The 15845-nt window shown below is 41.1% G+C and overlaps 1 protein-coding gene across 2 annotated transcripts; it reads left to right on the forward strand.

The window, feature by feature from the left end:
• Window positions 1-323: 323 nt before the first annotated feature.
• LOC106581370 (uncharacterized) lies at window positions 324-15260 on the forward strand. Of its 2 annotated transcripts, none has more exons than XM_045703997.1 (8): window positions 324-551; window positions 3066-3102; window positions 3588-3631; window positions 4556-4867; window positions 5226-5507; window positions 10535-10672; window positions 13950-13977; window positions 14124-15260. In XM_045703997.1, exons 2-8 carry the CDS (start codon window positions 3086-3088, stop codon window positions 14158-14160), a joined length of 858 nt encoding a protein of 285 aa, XP_045559953.1. In that variant the 5' UTR covers window positions 324-551; window positions 3066-3085; the 3' UTR covers window positions 14161-15260. The 2 variants fall into 2 exon arrangements, with proteins under 2 accessions (XP_045559953.1, XP_014018862.1); XM_014163387.2 differs by having other exon boundaries at window positions 3066-3097.
• The last annotated feature ends 585 nt before the right edge of the window (window positions 15261-15845 follow it).

The raw sequence follows: 15845 nt of genomic DNA on the forward strand, positions 1-15845 counted from the left end.
GTTTATCTTTTTTATTAATAATGTTACTGTCCCCACTACAACAATAAAATATCCTTAAATACTTGTTATTTTGGCCTTGAAACATTTAATTTAAATACTGTGGAATTCCATTCATTTATTTGGAGGACTATTTCTACTAGGGAGGACCAATATGGCCGACCGGTGGCTTCAAACACTCTCAATGGCCAATACATAGCTTCTGTAATCTAGGGTTTATATATATCATTGACACACACACACACACACACACACACACACACACACACACACACACACACACACACACACACACACACACACACACACACACACACACACACAACTACGAACAAACACTGCTGTGGTGAGGGACCAAATCCTGATAACATGACTCACGTTGCCATAGTAGTAAAGGTTATTAATCTACAAAAGCGAAACGACTTCCCCTGTCCAAACCCTCCAGCATGCTTTGGAATGAAGAACTGCATGCGTGTGCTGAGAATACTTCACACACCAATCTCTCCGACTTCACACTCAATTACGGCTGTTAAGAAAGGCAAAGCATGGACGTGGTAAGAATGCCTTTTTTCACCATTGTAGGCTTTATAAGCTGTTACAAATATGTGCAGCTCTTCCAGACTGGCTTGGATGTACTAGTGTTGTTGTAGCCTTACTTAGAGAATACAACACTGGTTAAGGTGAAGCATATTAATTAAACAATGCAATAGAATAGATGGTATTCAGTTTTGCTTACTGAGACAGACAACTGTAAATCATATCATTAAATGAATGGAGGCTGTTGGTGTTTCGGGGTTATTAACCTAAGCAATAGCTGTAGAGATTTGATTCATTCTCTTGGGTTGATAGTAGTATCTGGAGAGATATAGATTACAGACAAAGGTGACAGAAAATTACAAGTATTGGCAAAAGATCTGATCTGATTGGCCAAAAGACCAGTTATTGGCACAATTGGGCTTCCTGTGTAAACACAGCCATATTTTCATATGATATATTTTAAATAAACGTTTATCATCATCTCTGTCAAAGTGGTTTAAATAAAAATAATATTGTTGCATGGACAGTGCATCATATATTTTTAGCAATTGCTTATTTGCAAACATTGTCAATCACGTAGATAAGTCAAACATTTACACACAGTGGATTCCACCTAGATATGGTCAGATTACTCTTAAATTCTAACCTCTTGTGTTTTGATAAAGGCTGTATCAGATTCGGCCGTGATCGGGAGTCCCATAGGGCGGCGCACAATTGGTCCAACGTTGCCCGGGTTTGGCCAGGGTAGGCCGTTATTGTAAATAATAATTTGTTTATACCTGATTTGCCTAGTTAAATAAAAATACGACTTTTGATAATAAGTCCATGGATTTCAGTTTCTGTTGACTGCGATATGAGTAGCACACTGAATATGAACTTGAACTTCCCCTTAGCACGTTTCTAGTGCTACTCCTTTCTGACTCACTCTTACTGCAACATAATAAAAGGAGCTGTGTCAGAATGGCTATAGGTGTGAGACTACTGTCTGCAACATGCTCAGTGGACCATGAATGTAAACACGTGTATGCTTATGTTATGCGCCAATCTACCACGGCCAAGGGCTGTTCTTAAGCACAACGCAACGCGGAGTTCCTGGATACAGCCCTTAGCCGTGGTATATTGGCCAACTACCACAAACCCCCGAGGTGACTTATTGCTGTTATGAACTGGTTACCAATGTAATTAGAGCAGTACAAATACATGTATTGTCATACCGTGATAAACCACGGCTTTCAGCCAATCAGCATTCAGGGCTCGAAACCACCTAGCAATATATTTAGTTTTCTGCACTTGTATTTACACAGTTGTACTATTGATGATACTGTAACCTGTATTAATGAAACTCATCCTACAAGCTGATACCATAACAATGGGGCTCTATATTTCTGGAGATTCCCCTTGGCTTATTAATTAGAAACTTATCTGACAAGCTACGTAGTTCCCTCAGTCTGTCCCCGCACATATCCCTCCTCTGGCCTGTCATATTCCATCGATGCAATAGTTGTATGTCTTTATTCTCAAGTAGTTAACGCATAATAAAATCCTTACTTGCAAGAGAATGTTTTAAAGACACACAACTGAGTAATGGAATTGTTTGACTGATTTTCTTCAGATTGACACTAAGTCAGTCAAACCCACAACTCTGAGCATCGATCCTTAACCACCTATCCCTGAGATGAATCATTAACCATAACCACAAATATCTTGAGGCACTAGTACAGCACCAACCCGTTCTATTCATTCTATTTCTATGCATTTAATCCTATCTCATAGCTGAAATCCACATGGATCACTTTTGAAAAACTGGGCTCTGAGCATAGGCCTACCCACACATTAGCATTATGTGCTTATTGCCTACTTGTAGCCCAAAGAGAACAATGCGTTTCCTGAAGTAACCCCCTTGTCTTGGGATTTCCCTTAGGGTTTTCTTGACTGAATATTAGAAAACAATTAACCACGGAGACAGAATTTCTCCCAATGCCCATTCATTTTGTTTTTATGATAAATATAGAATGAAGATTTTTCTTAATACCGTCTTTTTTAAATCTCCATATTATCTGAGGATTAATAAGAAAACTCTGCATTATTGCTGAACGTGTTCATCATGATATAAATCTGATCGTATGAAAGCTGATCATTGGTTGTGAGTGCTGCTGTTTGATCTAATGTGTGTGTGTGTGTGTGTGTCACGTCCTGACCAGCAGAGGGAGCAATTGTATTAGTTTTGGTCAGGACGTGGCAGAGATTTTGTGTTACGTGTGAGTTGGTTGTTGGACTCCCAATTGAAGGCAGGTGTGTTGAGTTGCCTTTGATTGGGAGTCCTATATAGTAATGTGTGTTTTTCTTTGGGGTTGTGGGTAGTTGTTTTTGCACTGCGTTTTGTGTGCCTGCAAAACTGTTCCTGTTGTGTTTATAGTTTTTTTCCCTGTGGATGCTTTACTCGTGTTTATTAAAAATATGAGTATCCACATTCCCGCTGTGCCTTGGTCCATTCCTGACGACAGACCTTACAGTGTGTGTGTTTTCTACAGGTCTATGGGATGTGTGTGCGATGGCTACTTCGGTAAGGTGCGCTCACTTATTATACTGTGTGATCATTATTAATATGGCGGGATTGTGCACTGAGCTATATTTATATCTCTAAATCTTGGTTACTTGCATAGAATTTCATTTACATACATCGTTATTGCTATCCACTATGTAGAGTCAGGATTCTTCACACCTTTGTTTACATTGGTGTGTGTGTGTGTGGTGATGGTATCTGATAGAGAGCATGCTGCTGTGGGACTCCAATTAAATGGAAATCATTTCTGTTCTTTGAGTGCTATAGCTTTCCAGGTACAGTATACCTTCCTGAAAGCTGGAGTCTCATACTTAGAGGATTTTGTGGCAATAATTAAAGGACAGTAATATTCATGGGAATAGGAAATAAGTATAAGAAATATCCTATTAAATGACTAATATGTAATTATACAATAGGAATGCTACTGTAATACTAACAGTGATCTCACCTAACAGAACTCGGCTGATTGTACTGTTATGGTTTCCAACAGGTGTGTCCTCTTCCTGGTATCGCTGCCGTTTCTTCGAAGTAAAGGTAAGTGGCGAGCCAAGTGAAATAAACATGACATCATAACAAACAAGCCATTACCTGCCATGACTTTATCTTTTCAGACCTTTACTGTTGAAGATGTGTGGCTGAGTTTGTGTGTGCCGGCCTTCATGTGTGTCTACATGTACACTGAGTGCACAAAACATTAGGAACACCTGTTCTTTCCATGACATAGACTGACCAGGAGAATCCGGGTGAAAGCTATGTCCCTTATTGATGTCACTTGTTAAATCCACCAATCAGTGTAGATGAAGGGGAGGAGCCAGGTTAAAGAAGGATTTTTTAAGCCTTGAGGCAATTGAGACATGGATAGTGTATGTGTGGCATTCAGAGGGTGAATGGGGAAGACAAAATATTTAAGTGCCTTTGAACGGTGGTATGGTAGTAGGTGCCAGTTTTTGTCAAGAACTGCAACGCTCCTGGGATTTTCGTGCTCAACAATTTCCAGTGTGTATCAAGAATGGTCCACCACCCAAAGGACATCCAGTCTACCTGACACAACTGTGGGAAGCATTGGAGTTAACATGGGCCAGCATCCCTGTGGAATGCTTCGACACTTTGTAGAGTTCATGCCCCGACGAATTGAGGCTGTTCTGATGGCAACTCAATATTAGGAAGGTGTCCTTAATGTTTTGTACACTCATTGTATGTGTGTATTTGTGTATGTTGTCTCTATGAGATTTGATTTGTAGTAAGAGTATCTGAACCATGATGTATTCTATTCAGTAGAAGGGAATCTACCAGATGGATGAGAGAAAAGGGCAAAAGTGTCAGCTAGATTGGGAAGTGAAACTGAAATACAGAAGTCACCAAAAAAGACCCTGCCTAATGTCTACCCTCACACCCACACAACACCACAACCTAACTCTCTGGCATATCCCTCCCTTGACCTCTCTCCCTCTCTCTCAGATGTCACCATGGTGATAGGAGAGGTGGGCGGGGCTGTGACTATCCCCTGTGCCTCAGACCCCTGGGAGAACCATCTGGTCTTCATGTATGTACAGAGACCTGGTTCCAATGGAAATGATTCCCAGTTCATTAATGGCTACCATTCGAATAAGCCCTTAGACCCTAAGGAGTACACTAACCGTACGTATGTAGACCACATACAGCGAACAATGAAGCTGTGGAATATATTGCTGTCAGATGAGGGGCTGTATGAGTGTCACATTCAATACCAAACCAAGCAGAAACAGGAGAACATCCGGCTCAATGTGACAGGTAACATTACCTCAGTTCAAACTCTCTTTCCATGTTTGTTTAATTCATTTTTCTATTTTATTCTCCCACATGTGAAACATGGCATTCTGGATGAAAGAGAACATATTTTTTGTGCTGTCAGATATGTGCTTGTAAAAGCCCAAACCATAGATACTTTCACTAAAAATAAAATACAAAAAGAAAGCTGTCGCTTAGACAGGCTTTCTCAGCTCTGAGAGAGAGAGTGTTTCTTTGCCCTTTGTGTTTTCAGGAAGTAAAACTAAGATAACATAAAATCCCTTCTTATTGGTCCATAACAGCATTGTCTCTTTTCTTTCCACTCTCCTCCCTCTTTATCTCTATCTCTCCCCCTCTACAGCCAACTACAGCATCCCCATTGTAACGGTGGCCTGTGACAATGGCAGTTGCTTGGTTTCGTGTTCCTCCGACAGTGGTTACCCTCGTAGGGACATTGAGTGGAGCACAAACCCTCCTCTGAACCAGAGCCACTGGAGAGAAATTAACAGCAATGATGGGGAAAGAGACCCGGTCTCTATGCTGTACTCTGTCGTCCGTTCCATATCCGTCAACTGCTCCTCCGGACTCCGGCTGAACCTCAGCTGTGCTGTAGGGGGTGCCCTCTCACAGGAACACACTGTCTGTGAGTACTGAGACAGTGTGTCTCTATCACTTTGTCCTTATGGAAAACTCCACAAAAACATAAACTATCTCAAATACAGAAGTCATCCCCTTATGATGCATTTTGCATCACATAATGTACGATGCAAAATGCATCATACGGGGATGACGTCTGTGTTTTGAAAGTTACATAACTTGGGAACTTGATTGCTGACAAGCAAAACATTTTGGGACTACAGTATGTCAATCAAATGTATTTATAAAGCCCTTTTTACATCAGCCGATATCACAAAGTGCTGTACAGAAACCCAGCCTAAAATCCCAAACAGCAAGCAATGCAGATGTAGAAGCACAGTGGCTACGAAAAACTCCCTAGAATGGCCGGAACCTAGGAAGAAACCTAGAGAGGAACCAGGCTGTGAAGGGTGGCCAGTCCTCTTCTGGCTGTGCCGGGTGGAGATTATAACAGAAAATGGCCAAGATATTCAAACGTTCATAGATGACCATCAGGGTCAGATGATAATAATAATCACAGTGGTTGTGGAGGCTGCAACAGGTCAGCACCTCAGGAGTAAATGAAAAGGAGTAAATCATTCAGAGATAGAGACAGCAGGTGTGGCATAGAGGGAGTCCAAAACAACAGGTCCGGGACAAGGTAGCACGCCCAGTGAACAGCCCTGACCTGTTCACTGGAAGTGCTACCATGTCCCGGACCTGCTGTTTTCCATAACCGCAGGCAGAACAGTTGAAACTGGAGCAACAGCATGACCAGGTGGACTGGGGACAGCAAGGAGTCATCAAGCCAGGTAGTCCTGAGTCATGGTCCTAGGGCTCAGGTCCAGAGAGAAAAGAGAGAGAGGAGGAGAAAGAGAGAAAAGGGGAGAGAGAATTAGAGGGAGCATACTTAAATTAACACAGGACACCGGATAAGACAGGAGAAACACTCCAACTATAACAGACTGACCCTTGCCCGCCGACAAATAAACTTTTACAGCATAAATAATGGAGACACTGTGGCCCTGTCCGACGGTACCCCTGGACAGGGCAAAACAGGCAGGATACAACCCCACCCACTTTGCCAAAGCACAGCCCCCACACCACTAGAGGGATATCTTCAATCAGGCCGGGTATAGCCCACAAAGATCTCCTCCACGGCGTCAACCCGGACAGGAAGATCACGGCAGTGACTCAACCCACTCAAGTGACGCACCCCTCCTAGGGACAGCATGGAAGAGTACCAGTAAGCCAGTGACTCAGCCCCCGTAATAGGGTTAGAGGCAGAGAATCCCAGTGGAGAGAGGGGAACCAGCCAGGCAGAGACAGCATTGGCGGTTCATCGCTCCAGTGCCTTTCCGTTCACCTTCACACCCCTGGGCCAGACTACACTCAATCATAGGACCTACAGAAGAGATGAGTCTTCAATAAAGACTTAAAGGTCGAGACGGAGTCTGCGTCTCTCACATGGATAGGCAGACCATTCCATAAAAATTGAGCTTTATAAGAGAAAGTCCTGCCTCCAGCTGTTTGCTTATATTCTAGGGACAGTAAAGAGGCCTGCGTCTTGTGACTGTAGCGTACGTGTAGGTATGTACGGCAGGACCAAATCGGAAAGATGGATAGGATCAAGCCAATGTAATGCTTTGTAGGTTAGCAGTAACACCTTGACATCAGCCCTAGCCTTAACACGAAGCCAGTGTAGAGATTCTAGCATTGGAGTAATATGATCACATTTTTGGGTTCTAGTCAAGATTCTAGCAGCTGTGTTTAGCACTAACTGAAGTTTATTTAGTGCTTTATCCAGGTAGCTGGAAAGTAGAGCATTACAGTAGTCTAATCTAGAAGTGACAAAAGCATGGATACATTTTTCTGCATAATTTTTGGACAGGGTTTCAGATTTTTGCAATGTTACGAAGATGGAAAAAAGCTGTCCTTGAAATATTTTTGATATGTTCATCAAAAGAGAGATCAGGGTCCAGAGTAACGCTGAGGTCCTTCACAGTTTTATTTGAGATGCCTGTACAATATCAAGATTAATTGTCAGATCTAACAGAAGATCTCTTTGTTTCTTGGAACCTAGAACTAGCATCTCTGTTTTGTCCGAGTATGAAAGTAAAACATTTGCCTTTTAGTGAGTTTGGTACACATCCGGTAGATAGGGAGGCATTTATTATGTTCAACATAGGAGGGCCAAGCACAGGAAGCAGCTCTTTCAGTAGATTAGTTGGAATAGGGTCCAATATGCAGCTTGAAGTTTTAGAGGCCAAGACTATTTTCATCAATGGGTCAAGAGATATAGTATTAAAAAACTTGAGTGTCTCCCTTGATCCTAGGTCCTGGCAGTGTTGTGCAGACTGAGAACAACTGAGCTTTGGAGAAATATGCAGATCTAAAGAGGAGTTTTGCTTTCTAATGATCATGATATTTTTGTCAAAGAAGTTCATGAATTGATCACTGCTTAAGTGAAAGCCATCCGCTCTTGGGTAATGCTGCTTTTAGTTAGCTTGGTGACAGTATACATAGTTTCTTTTGGATTGTTCTTATTCTCCTCAGTTAAGTTGGAAAAATAGGATGTTCAAGCAGCAGTGAGGGCTCTGATACTGCACGGTACTGTCTTTCCAAGCTAGTCGGAAGACTTCCTGTTTGGTGTAGTGCCATTTCCATTCCAATTTTCTGGAAGCTTTCTTCAGGGCTCGGGTATTTTCTGTATACCAGGGAGCTAGTTTCTTATGAAAAATGTTATTTGATTTTAGGGGTGTGACTGCATCTAGGGTATTACGCAAGGTTAAAATGAGTTCCTCAGTTGGGTGGATTGCCGATTTTTGTACTCTGACATTCTTGGGTAGGTGGAGGGAGTCTGGAAGGGCATCTAGGAATCTCTGGGTTGTCCGAGAATTTATAGCACGGCTTTTGATGATCCTTGGTTGAGGTCTAAGCAGATTATTTGTTGCAATTGCGAACGTAATAAAATGGTGGTCCAATAGTCCAGGATTACGAGGAAAAACATTAAGATCCCAAATATTTATTCATTCCACGGGACAAAACTAGGTCCAGAGTATTACTGTGGCAGTGAGTAGGTCTGGAGAAATGTTGGACAAAACCCATTGCGTTGATTATGGCTCCAAAAGCCTTTTGGAGTGGGTCTGTGAACTTTTCCATGTGAATATTAAAGTCACCAAAAATGTGAATATTATTTGCCATGACTACAAGGTCGCGATAGGAATTCAAGGAACTCGGTGAGGAACGCTGCATACGGCCTAGGAAGCCTGTAAACAGTAGATATAAAAAGTGATTGAGTTGGCAGCATAGATTTCATGACTAGAAGCTCAAAATATGAAAACGTAGTCATTTATTTTTTTGTAAATTGAAATTTGCTATCGGAAATGTTAGCAACACCTCCTTTGTGGGATGCGCGGGGGATATGGTCACTAGTGTAACCAGGAGGAGAGGCCTCATTTAAGACAGTAAATTCATCAGGCTTAAGCCATGTTTCAGTCAGGCCAATCACATCAAGATTATTATCAGTGATTAGTTCATTGACTATAACTGCCTTGTGAGGGATCTAACATTAAGAAGCCCTATTTTGAGATGTGAGAACACAATCCCTTTCAATAATGACAGGAATGGAGGTCTTTATTCCAGTGAGATTGCTAAGGCGAACACCGCCATGTTAAGTTTTGCCCAACCTAGATCGAGGCACAGACACGGTCTCAATGGGGATAGCTGAGCTGACTACAGTAACTATGCTAGTGGCAGACTCCACTAAGTTGGCAGTGTGGCTAACAGCCTGGTGCCTGGCCTGCACAATATTTCATTGTGGAGCTAGAGGAGTTAGAGTCCTGTCTATGTTCATAGATAAGATGAGAACACCCCTCCAGCTAGGATGGAGTCCGTCACTCCTCAGCAGGCCAGGCTTGGGCTTGCTTGTGGGAGAGTCCCAGAAAGAGGGCCAATTATCTACAAATTCTATCTTTTGGGAGGGGCAGAAAACAGATTTCAACCAGCGATTGAGTTGTGAGACTCTGATGTAGAGCTTATCACTCACTGGGAGGGGGCCAAAGACAATTCCTAAATGCCAACACATCTTTCTAGCTAATTGACACGCTGAAGCTATGTTGCGCTTGGTGACCTCTGACTGTTTCATCCTAACATTTTTGGTGCCGACGTGGATAACAATATCCCTATACTCTCTACTCTCGCCAGTTTTAGCCTTAGCATAATCTTCAGATTAGCCTTCACGTCGGTAGCCCTGCCCCCTGGTACACAGTGTATGATCACTGTGTACCAGTCTAATACTGCGGGTAATGGAGTCGCCAATGACTAGGGTTTTCAATTTGTCAGAGCTAATGGCGGGAGGCTTCGGCGTCTCAGACCCCGTAATGGGTGGAGGAGAGACCAGAGAAGACTCGGACTCTGACTCCGACTCGTTGCTGGTTGAAAGTCTCTGTCGGCTGAATGAGCGACACCGGTTGAGCATTCCTACAGCATTTCCTTCCAGAAGCCATGAGAAAATCGTGGGGCTGTGGGGACTGTGCGAGGGGATTTATACTACGATCTGTACTTATTGGTGGCACAGACGCTGTTTTATCCTTTCCTACACTTAAATGACCCTTGCCTAACGATTGCGTCTGAAGCTGGGCTGGCAGCACAGCTATCCTCGCCATAAGGCGATCGTTCTCCTGTATATTATGAGTACAACGACTGCAATTAGAAGGCATAATGTTAATGTTACTACTTAGCTTCGGCTGGTGGAGGTCGTGTAGAAACATGTCCGGGGTGAAAAACTTGAATGAAAAATTAGAGCGAGGGGAAAAATATAAAACGGTAATTAAAAAGTAAAAACCATAAAGTTGGCAGGTAGCAAAGAAACGTTAGCAACAAACCGCACAACAGCATGTAAACAAGTCCACAAGTTATATCAACAATGGACTAATGAAACAAATACCAAAAGATCGTTTTGGATGTGGATTTCCTTGAAATGTGTAACTTTATAAATTTATGTCAAGCAATTTAAAATGAAAACCAACATGTTATTCTCTTCATCTACTATAGGCTGGCCTCAGACAGTCTCTCCTGATGTTTATGTGACCTCTGCCGTTGTGGCTGGTACTATTGCTCTGCTGTGTTTCCTGCTGACTGGGCTGTTTGTCTTCAAGGAAAGGAAGGCTCGGACAGCCAGAGTTGATCAAGGTAACTCACCTACAATAGTGTAAAAACACAGTATTGGCCCTTGGAAATGTGACCGATAAAATAGAAATACCTGCTATACATCATCACATTGCTCTTTTTTTTATCTGAGAAATGTATTCTGAATGTAAACCAATCAGGGTTTACAGTAGGCCTGGGCAGAGCACTATTACAGCAACCACGTTCGTTGTTAATAATCTTGTCAGTGCTTTAGACACTAAAATCAAATGTGCTGCTTTGTTTGTGGACCTGTCAAAAGATGTTGATACTGTTGTTCTTGCCATTTTATTAAATAAGTTGTCCTCAATAGGCCTGAGCTCTGATGCCTGTTCATGGTTTCATGATTATCTTAGTGACAGAACTTAGTGACAGAACTCAGGCCAACGTGATTGATGGGGTTAAATCTGATTTTCTTGAAGCGCTTAAAGGTTTACAACAGCGATTGATTTTGGGACCTGTTCTCTTTAGTATTTACATAAACACCATTGGTCAATCTGTTAAACATTAAACTACATCTATATTTATTTAACAAGGCAAGTCAGTTAAGAACAAATTCTTATTTTCAATTTTTCAGATTTGCACCTTGTCGGCTTGTGGATTAAATCTTGCAACTTTTCAGTTACTAGTCCAACGCTCTAACCACTAGGCTATGCTGCCGCCCCGGAAGTATACGGATCTATGCGGATGATAGTATTATGTATGCTACTTCCCTGACTGGCTGTGTCAACTAGAATCAGATTTTAGAGCTACGCAGGAATCCATTGCTGATTTAAAACTTGTGCTTAATACGGGCAAAACAAAATAAAGTATGGTTCTCCAACCAAACGGATTCCAGCATATAAATACATAGGAACTTTATTTATATGGATTTGACATTTAAAAAACATATAGATGAGCTGTAAAACAAGATTTAAAGTTACCTTTTTCTACAGAAACAGATTGTGCCTTTTCTCTAAGCAGATTATTCAGTCTATATTTTTATCTGTTCTTGATAATAGTGATATTATTTATCAAAGTACAGCTGCTACTACTCTTAAACCTTTGGATGCCATCTACCACAGTGCCCTTCGTTTTGTTACAGGTGGCAGTTTTGATATTCATCACTGCATCCTGTATCAAAAGGTTGGCTGGACTTTGCTAAAGACCCGTAGATCTCTACATTACTCCGTTTTGTTTACAAGGCCTGACTTCATAAACTTCCGTCTTATCTAAATTTGCTGTTCGAGTATAGATAGCTGAGTTGCCTAATCTGCTCACAGGATTGGTTAACTCTTGAGCTTCCTAAGGTCTCCACCGAGCTAGGTAAATCTGCTTTTAGTTTTGATTAACCATATTTCTGGAAAAAAATTCAAAATACATTTCATCTTGATGTTCTGGTACAGTTTGGACAACTTAAAGTATTGATTGGGGACTTATTTGTGAAAGAATTTAACTGTTTCTCTGGGTGATTTGTGATGTTTTATCTGTGCTTCCCATGACTGTGTTTGTGTATATATATATATATATATATATATATATATATATATACATATATACATATATACATATATACATATATACAGTACCAGTCAAAGGTTTGGACACACCTACTCATTCAAGGGCTTTTCTTTATTTTTACTATCAAAACTATGAAATAACACATATGGAATCATGTAATACCCCAAAAAGTGTTAAACAAATCAAAATATATTTTAGATTCTTAAAAGTAGCCACCCTTCGCCTATGACAGCTTTGCACACTCTTGGCATTCTCTCAACCAGCTTCACCTGAAATGCTTTTCCAACAGTTTTGAAGGAGTTTCCACATATGTATGCTGAGCGCTAGTTGGCTGCTTTTCCTTAAATCTGCGGTCCAACTCATCCCAAACCATCTCAATTGGGTTGAGGTCGGGTGATTGTGGAGGCCAGGTCATCTGATCCAACACTCCATCACTCTCCTTCTTGGTCAAATAGCCCTTACACAGCCTGGAGGTGTGTTGGGTCATTGTCCAGTTGAAAACAAAATGATAGTCCCACTAAGCGCAAACCAGTTGAGACGACACATTGCCTCAGAATGCTGTAGCAGCCATGCTGGTTAAGTGTGCCTTGAATTCTAAATAAATCACAGACAGTGTCACCAGCAAAGCACCCCCACTATCACACCTCCTCCTCCATGCTTCACGGTGGGAACCACACATGCAGAGATCATCCGTTCACCTACTCTTCATCTCACAAAAACACAGTAGTTGGAACCAAAAATCGCAAATATGGACTCTTCAGACCAATTGACAGATTTACACCAGTCTAATGTCCATTGCTCGTGTTTCTTGGCCCAAGCAAGTCTCTTCTTCTTATTGGTGTCCTTTAGTAGTGGTTTCTTTGCAGCAATTCAACCATGAAGGCCTGATTCACGCAGTCTCCTCTGAACAGTTGATGTTGATGTGTCTGTTACTTGAACTCTATGAAGCATTTATCTGGCTGCTATTTTTGAGGCTGGTAACTCTAACGAACTTATCCTCTGCAGCAGAGGTAACTCTGGGTCTTCCTTTTCTGTGGTGGTCCTCATGAGAGCCAGTTTCACCATAGCGGTTGATGGTTTTTACGACTGAACTTGAATAAACTTTCAAAAGTTCTTGAAATGTTCCAGATTGGCTGACCTTCATGTCTTGAAGTAATGATGGACTGTCATTTATCTTTGCTTATTTGAGCTGTTCTTGCCATAATATAGACTTGGTATTTTACAAAATACAGCTGTAGTCTGTATAACACCCCTACCTTGTCACAACACAACTGATTGGCTCAAACGCATTAAGAAGGAAAGAAATTACACAAATTAACATTTAACAAGGCACACCTGTTAAATGAAATGCATTCCAGGTGACTACTTCATGAAGCCGGTTGAGAGAATGCCAAGAGTGTGCAAAGCTGTTATCAAAGCAAAGGGTGGCTATTTGAAGAATCTGAAATCTCAAATACATTTTGATTTGTTTAACACTTTTTTGTTTACTACATGATTCCATAAGTGTTATTTCATAGTTTTGATGTCTTCACTAATATTCTACAATGTATTTATTTTATGAAGAAAAACCCTTGAATGAGTATGTGTTTTAAAACTTTTGACCAGTTGTGTGTGTGTGTGTGTATATATATATATATATATTATATATATATAATTAGTTTAGGTATAATGTGTATATTCAGGGTGTGTATGTAAAAGAGACCTGGTTCTCAATATGTCTTCCCTGTTAAAATAAAGGTAATATCAAAAATACAACATGTATAAATACATTATGTGTTTCCAGATGGGGAGGAAGCAGCAAGGCCAGCCGAGTGAGTATGTTTCACTCAAACTCAGACAAAGACAAGATCAAAAACTTGACTTTGGTGTATATAACCTCTGCAGCTGACCTGGACAAAATGTTTGTTTTGTTAAAATCTACTTTTTCATTCCTCTTCTCTTTCTTCCTACTTCACAGAAGAGCACAGCTCACCTGTAGGAACCCAGATTCTTAATGGAACTTGGAGTCTGTAACGTTGTACATTTGGAACACAGAATATGGACGGTTATTTTATTGATATGATATCTATAAATCTGAAGTGCTGCCTTCTGTTGGGACCAGGGGAAGGGATCACTGAGGTGACCTAAATATTGCCTGGACTTGTCGTCGTTGAAATTGAGGTTAACTTTCCTCTCCACGCTGGAGGACAGGCTGGACATGAGAGGTGTTTTCATGATGTTGATGAAGACTGGGAGTTGTATAAATATTTAACCAGTATGTTCAAATGACTGAGTTCCAATGAAGAACTAGACATGCAATGACTGTCCTCAATGTGTGCACTATTGTAAGGCATGGCGTTATCCAGGGAAATGTGTATAATTCAACATACATGTGGATTAAGACTAATAACCTGCACTTAAACAGAGTGTACACTTATCTAACGTGCACTTATCAGGGGTTGACTGTATTCAACTGACTCATGTGCAATTGTAAACTGTGTAACTGTGAAGCTATCTGTGTATTAACCACAGCTTACGCAGTACAGACATGGCCACGACTTGGGGCCTGGTTCCTCTCTAGGTTTTTCCTAGGTTCCTGCCTTCTGGGGAGTTTTTCATTATCTGCCTCTGTATTGCTTGCTGTTTTTGCTAATGTTAAAAGGGCTTTGTGAAGTACATTTGAGCTGATGAACTGGGGAAGTGAATGTGTCCGTCAGGAGAAGATTTTATATTCCAGTTTCTATACCTGCATCTACCAGTAAGACTGAGTCCACCCCACATGTTACTGCCAGTATGAACTGGTTTTAAGGAACTACATAACATTTGCTGGTTGTTCAGTGAGACAGCAAAAGACGGATGATGAATAAAACATTTTTTACTGATTATTTCTGGATAAAACAAAATGGTGAATCTTTGATATGTATGCTACATATTTATATGACATGTTAAGTTGTTCTCATGTAAAATAATCTTGAAGGCTACATAATATTTGTATCCTATTTTTCATCAGTTATGAATAAGTTATTTGTGTTAAATTATGTCTTTCGACTTTATACTAGTGCATATTGTATTTTCTCTGCTTCGATATAATTAAAGTGATAAAGCTGTTAACAAATATTTTTGAATTTTCTAAATCGTTTCCATTTTCTAAATCAGTTACATAACTTTTGGTTTACCCAAACTCAGTAACGTATTCTGATTACTTTCAGTTACATTTGGATTACTTTTCCCTTAAGAGGCATTAGAACACAGGTGTCAAACTCATTCCACACAGGGCAGAGTGTCTGTGGGTTTTTGCTCCTCCCTTGTACAGTACTTGATTGATGAATTAAGGTCACTAATTAGTAAGGAACCCCACACCTGGTTGTATAGGTCTTAATTGAAAGGTAAAAAAACTCAAACCTGCAGACACTAGGTGTTACATCTGCTCCTGCCACACCCTCTACTGCTCATCCTGTGTCTCATTGACCTGCCTCCACTCCCCCAGTGCTCTATCCCTCTGTGTGTGTGGGCAGAGACAGGTGTGCTGGAGTCAGAGCAGATCCCTACCAGCTGCAACCTGTTCCATAATCAAGAGCTCTACAAATACTCAGCCCTGCCACTTCCACACTGTCAGATTGTAATCACTGCTCACTCAGTCTGTTTCTAGCTGTTTAGGTCCTGTTGTGCCTGTTTTCCCTTGCCTGACGCTGGTTTCCTC

The sequence above is a fragment of the Salmo salar genome, chromosome ssa20, assembly GCF_905237065.1.
Source record: "Salmo salar chromosome ssa20, Ssal_v3.1, whole genome shotgun sequence".
NCBI lineage: Eukaryota > Metazoa > Chordata > Actinopteri > Salmoniformes > Salmonidae > Salmo > Salmo salar.

Coding starts and splice junctions, on each gene's coding strand:
- LOC106581370 (XM_014163387.2), top strand. Junction 3,632..4,555: donor GCCGTTTCTTCGAAGTAAAG/GTAAGTGGCGAG, acceptor CCTCTCTCTCAG/ATGTCACCATGGTGATAGGA. Junction 5,508..10,534: donor CTCACAGGAACACACTGTCT/GTGAGTACTGAG, acceptor CATCTACTATAG/GCTGGCCTCAGACAGTCTCT.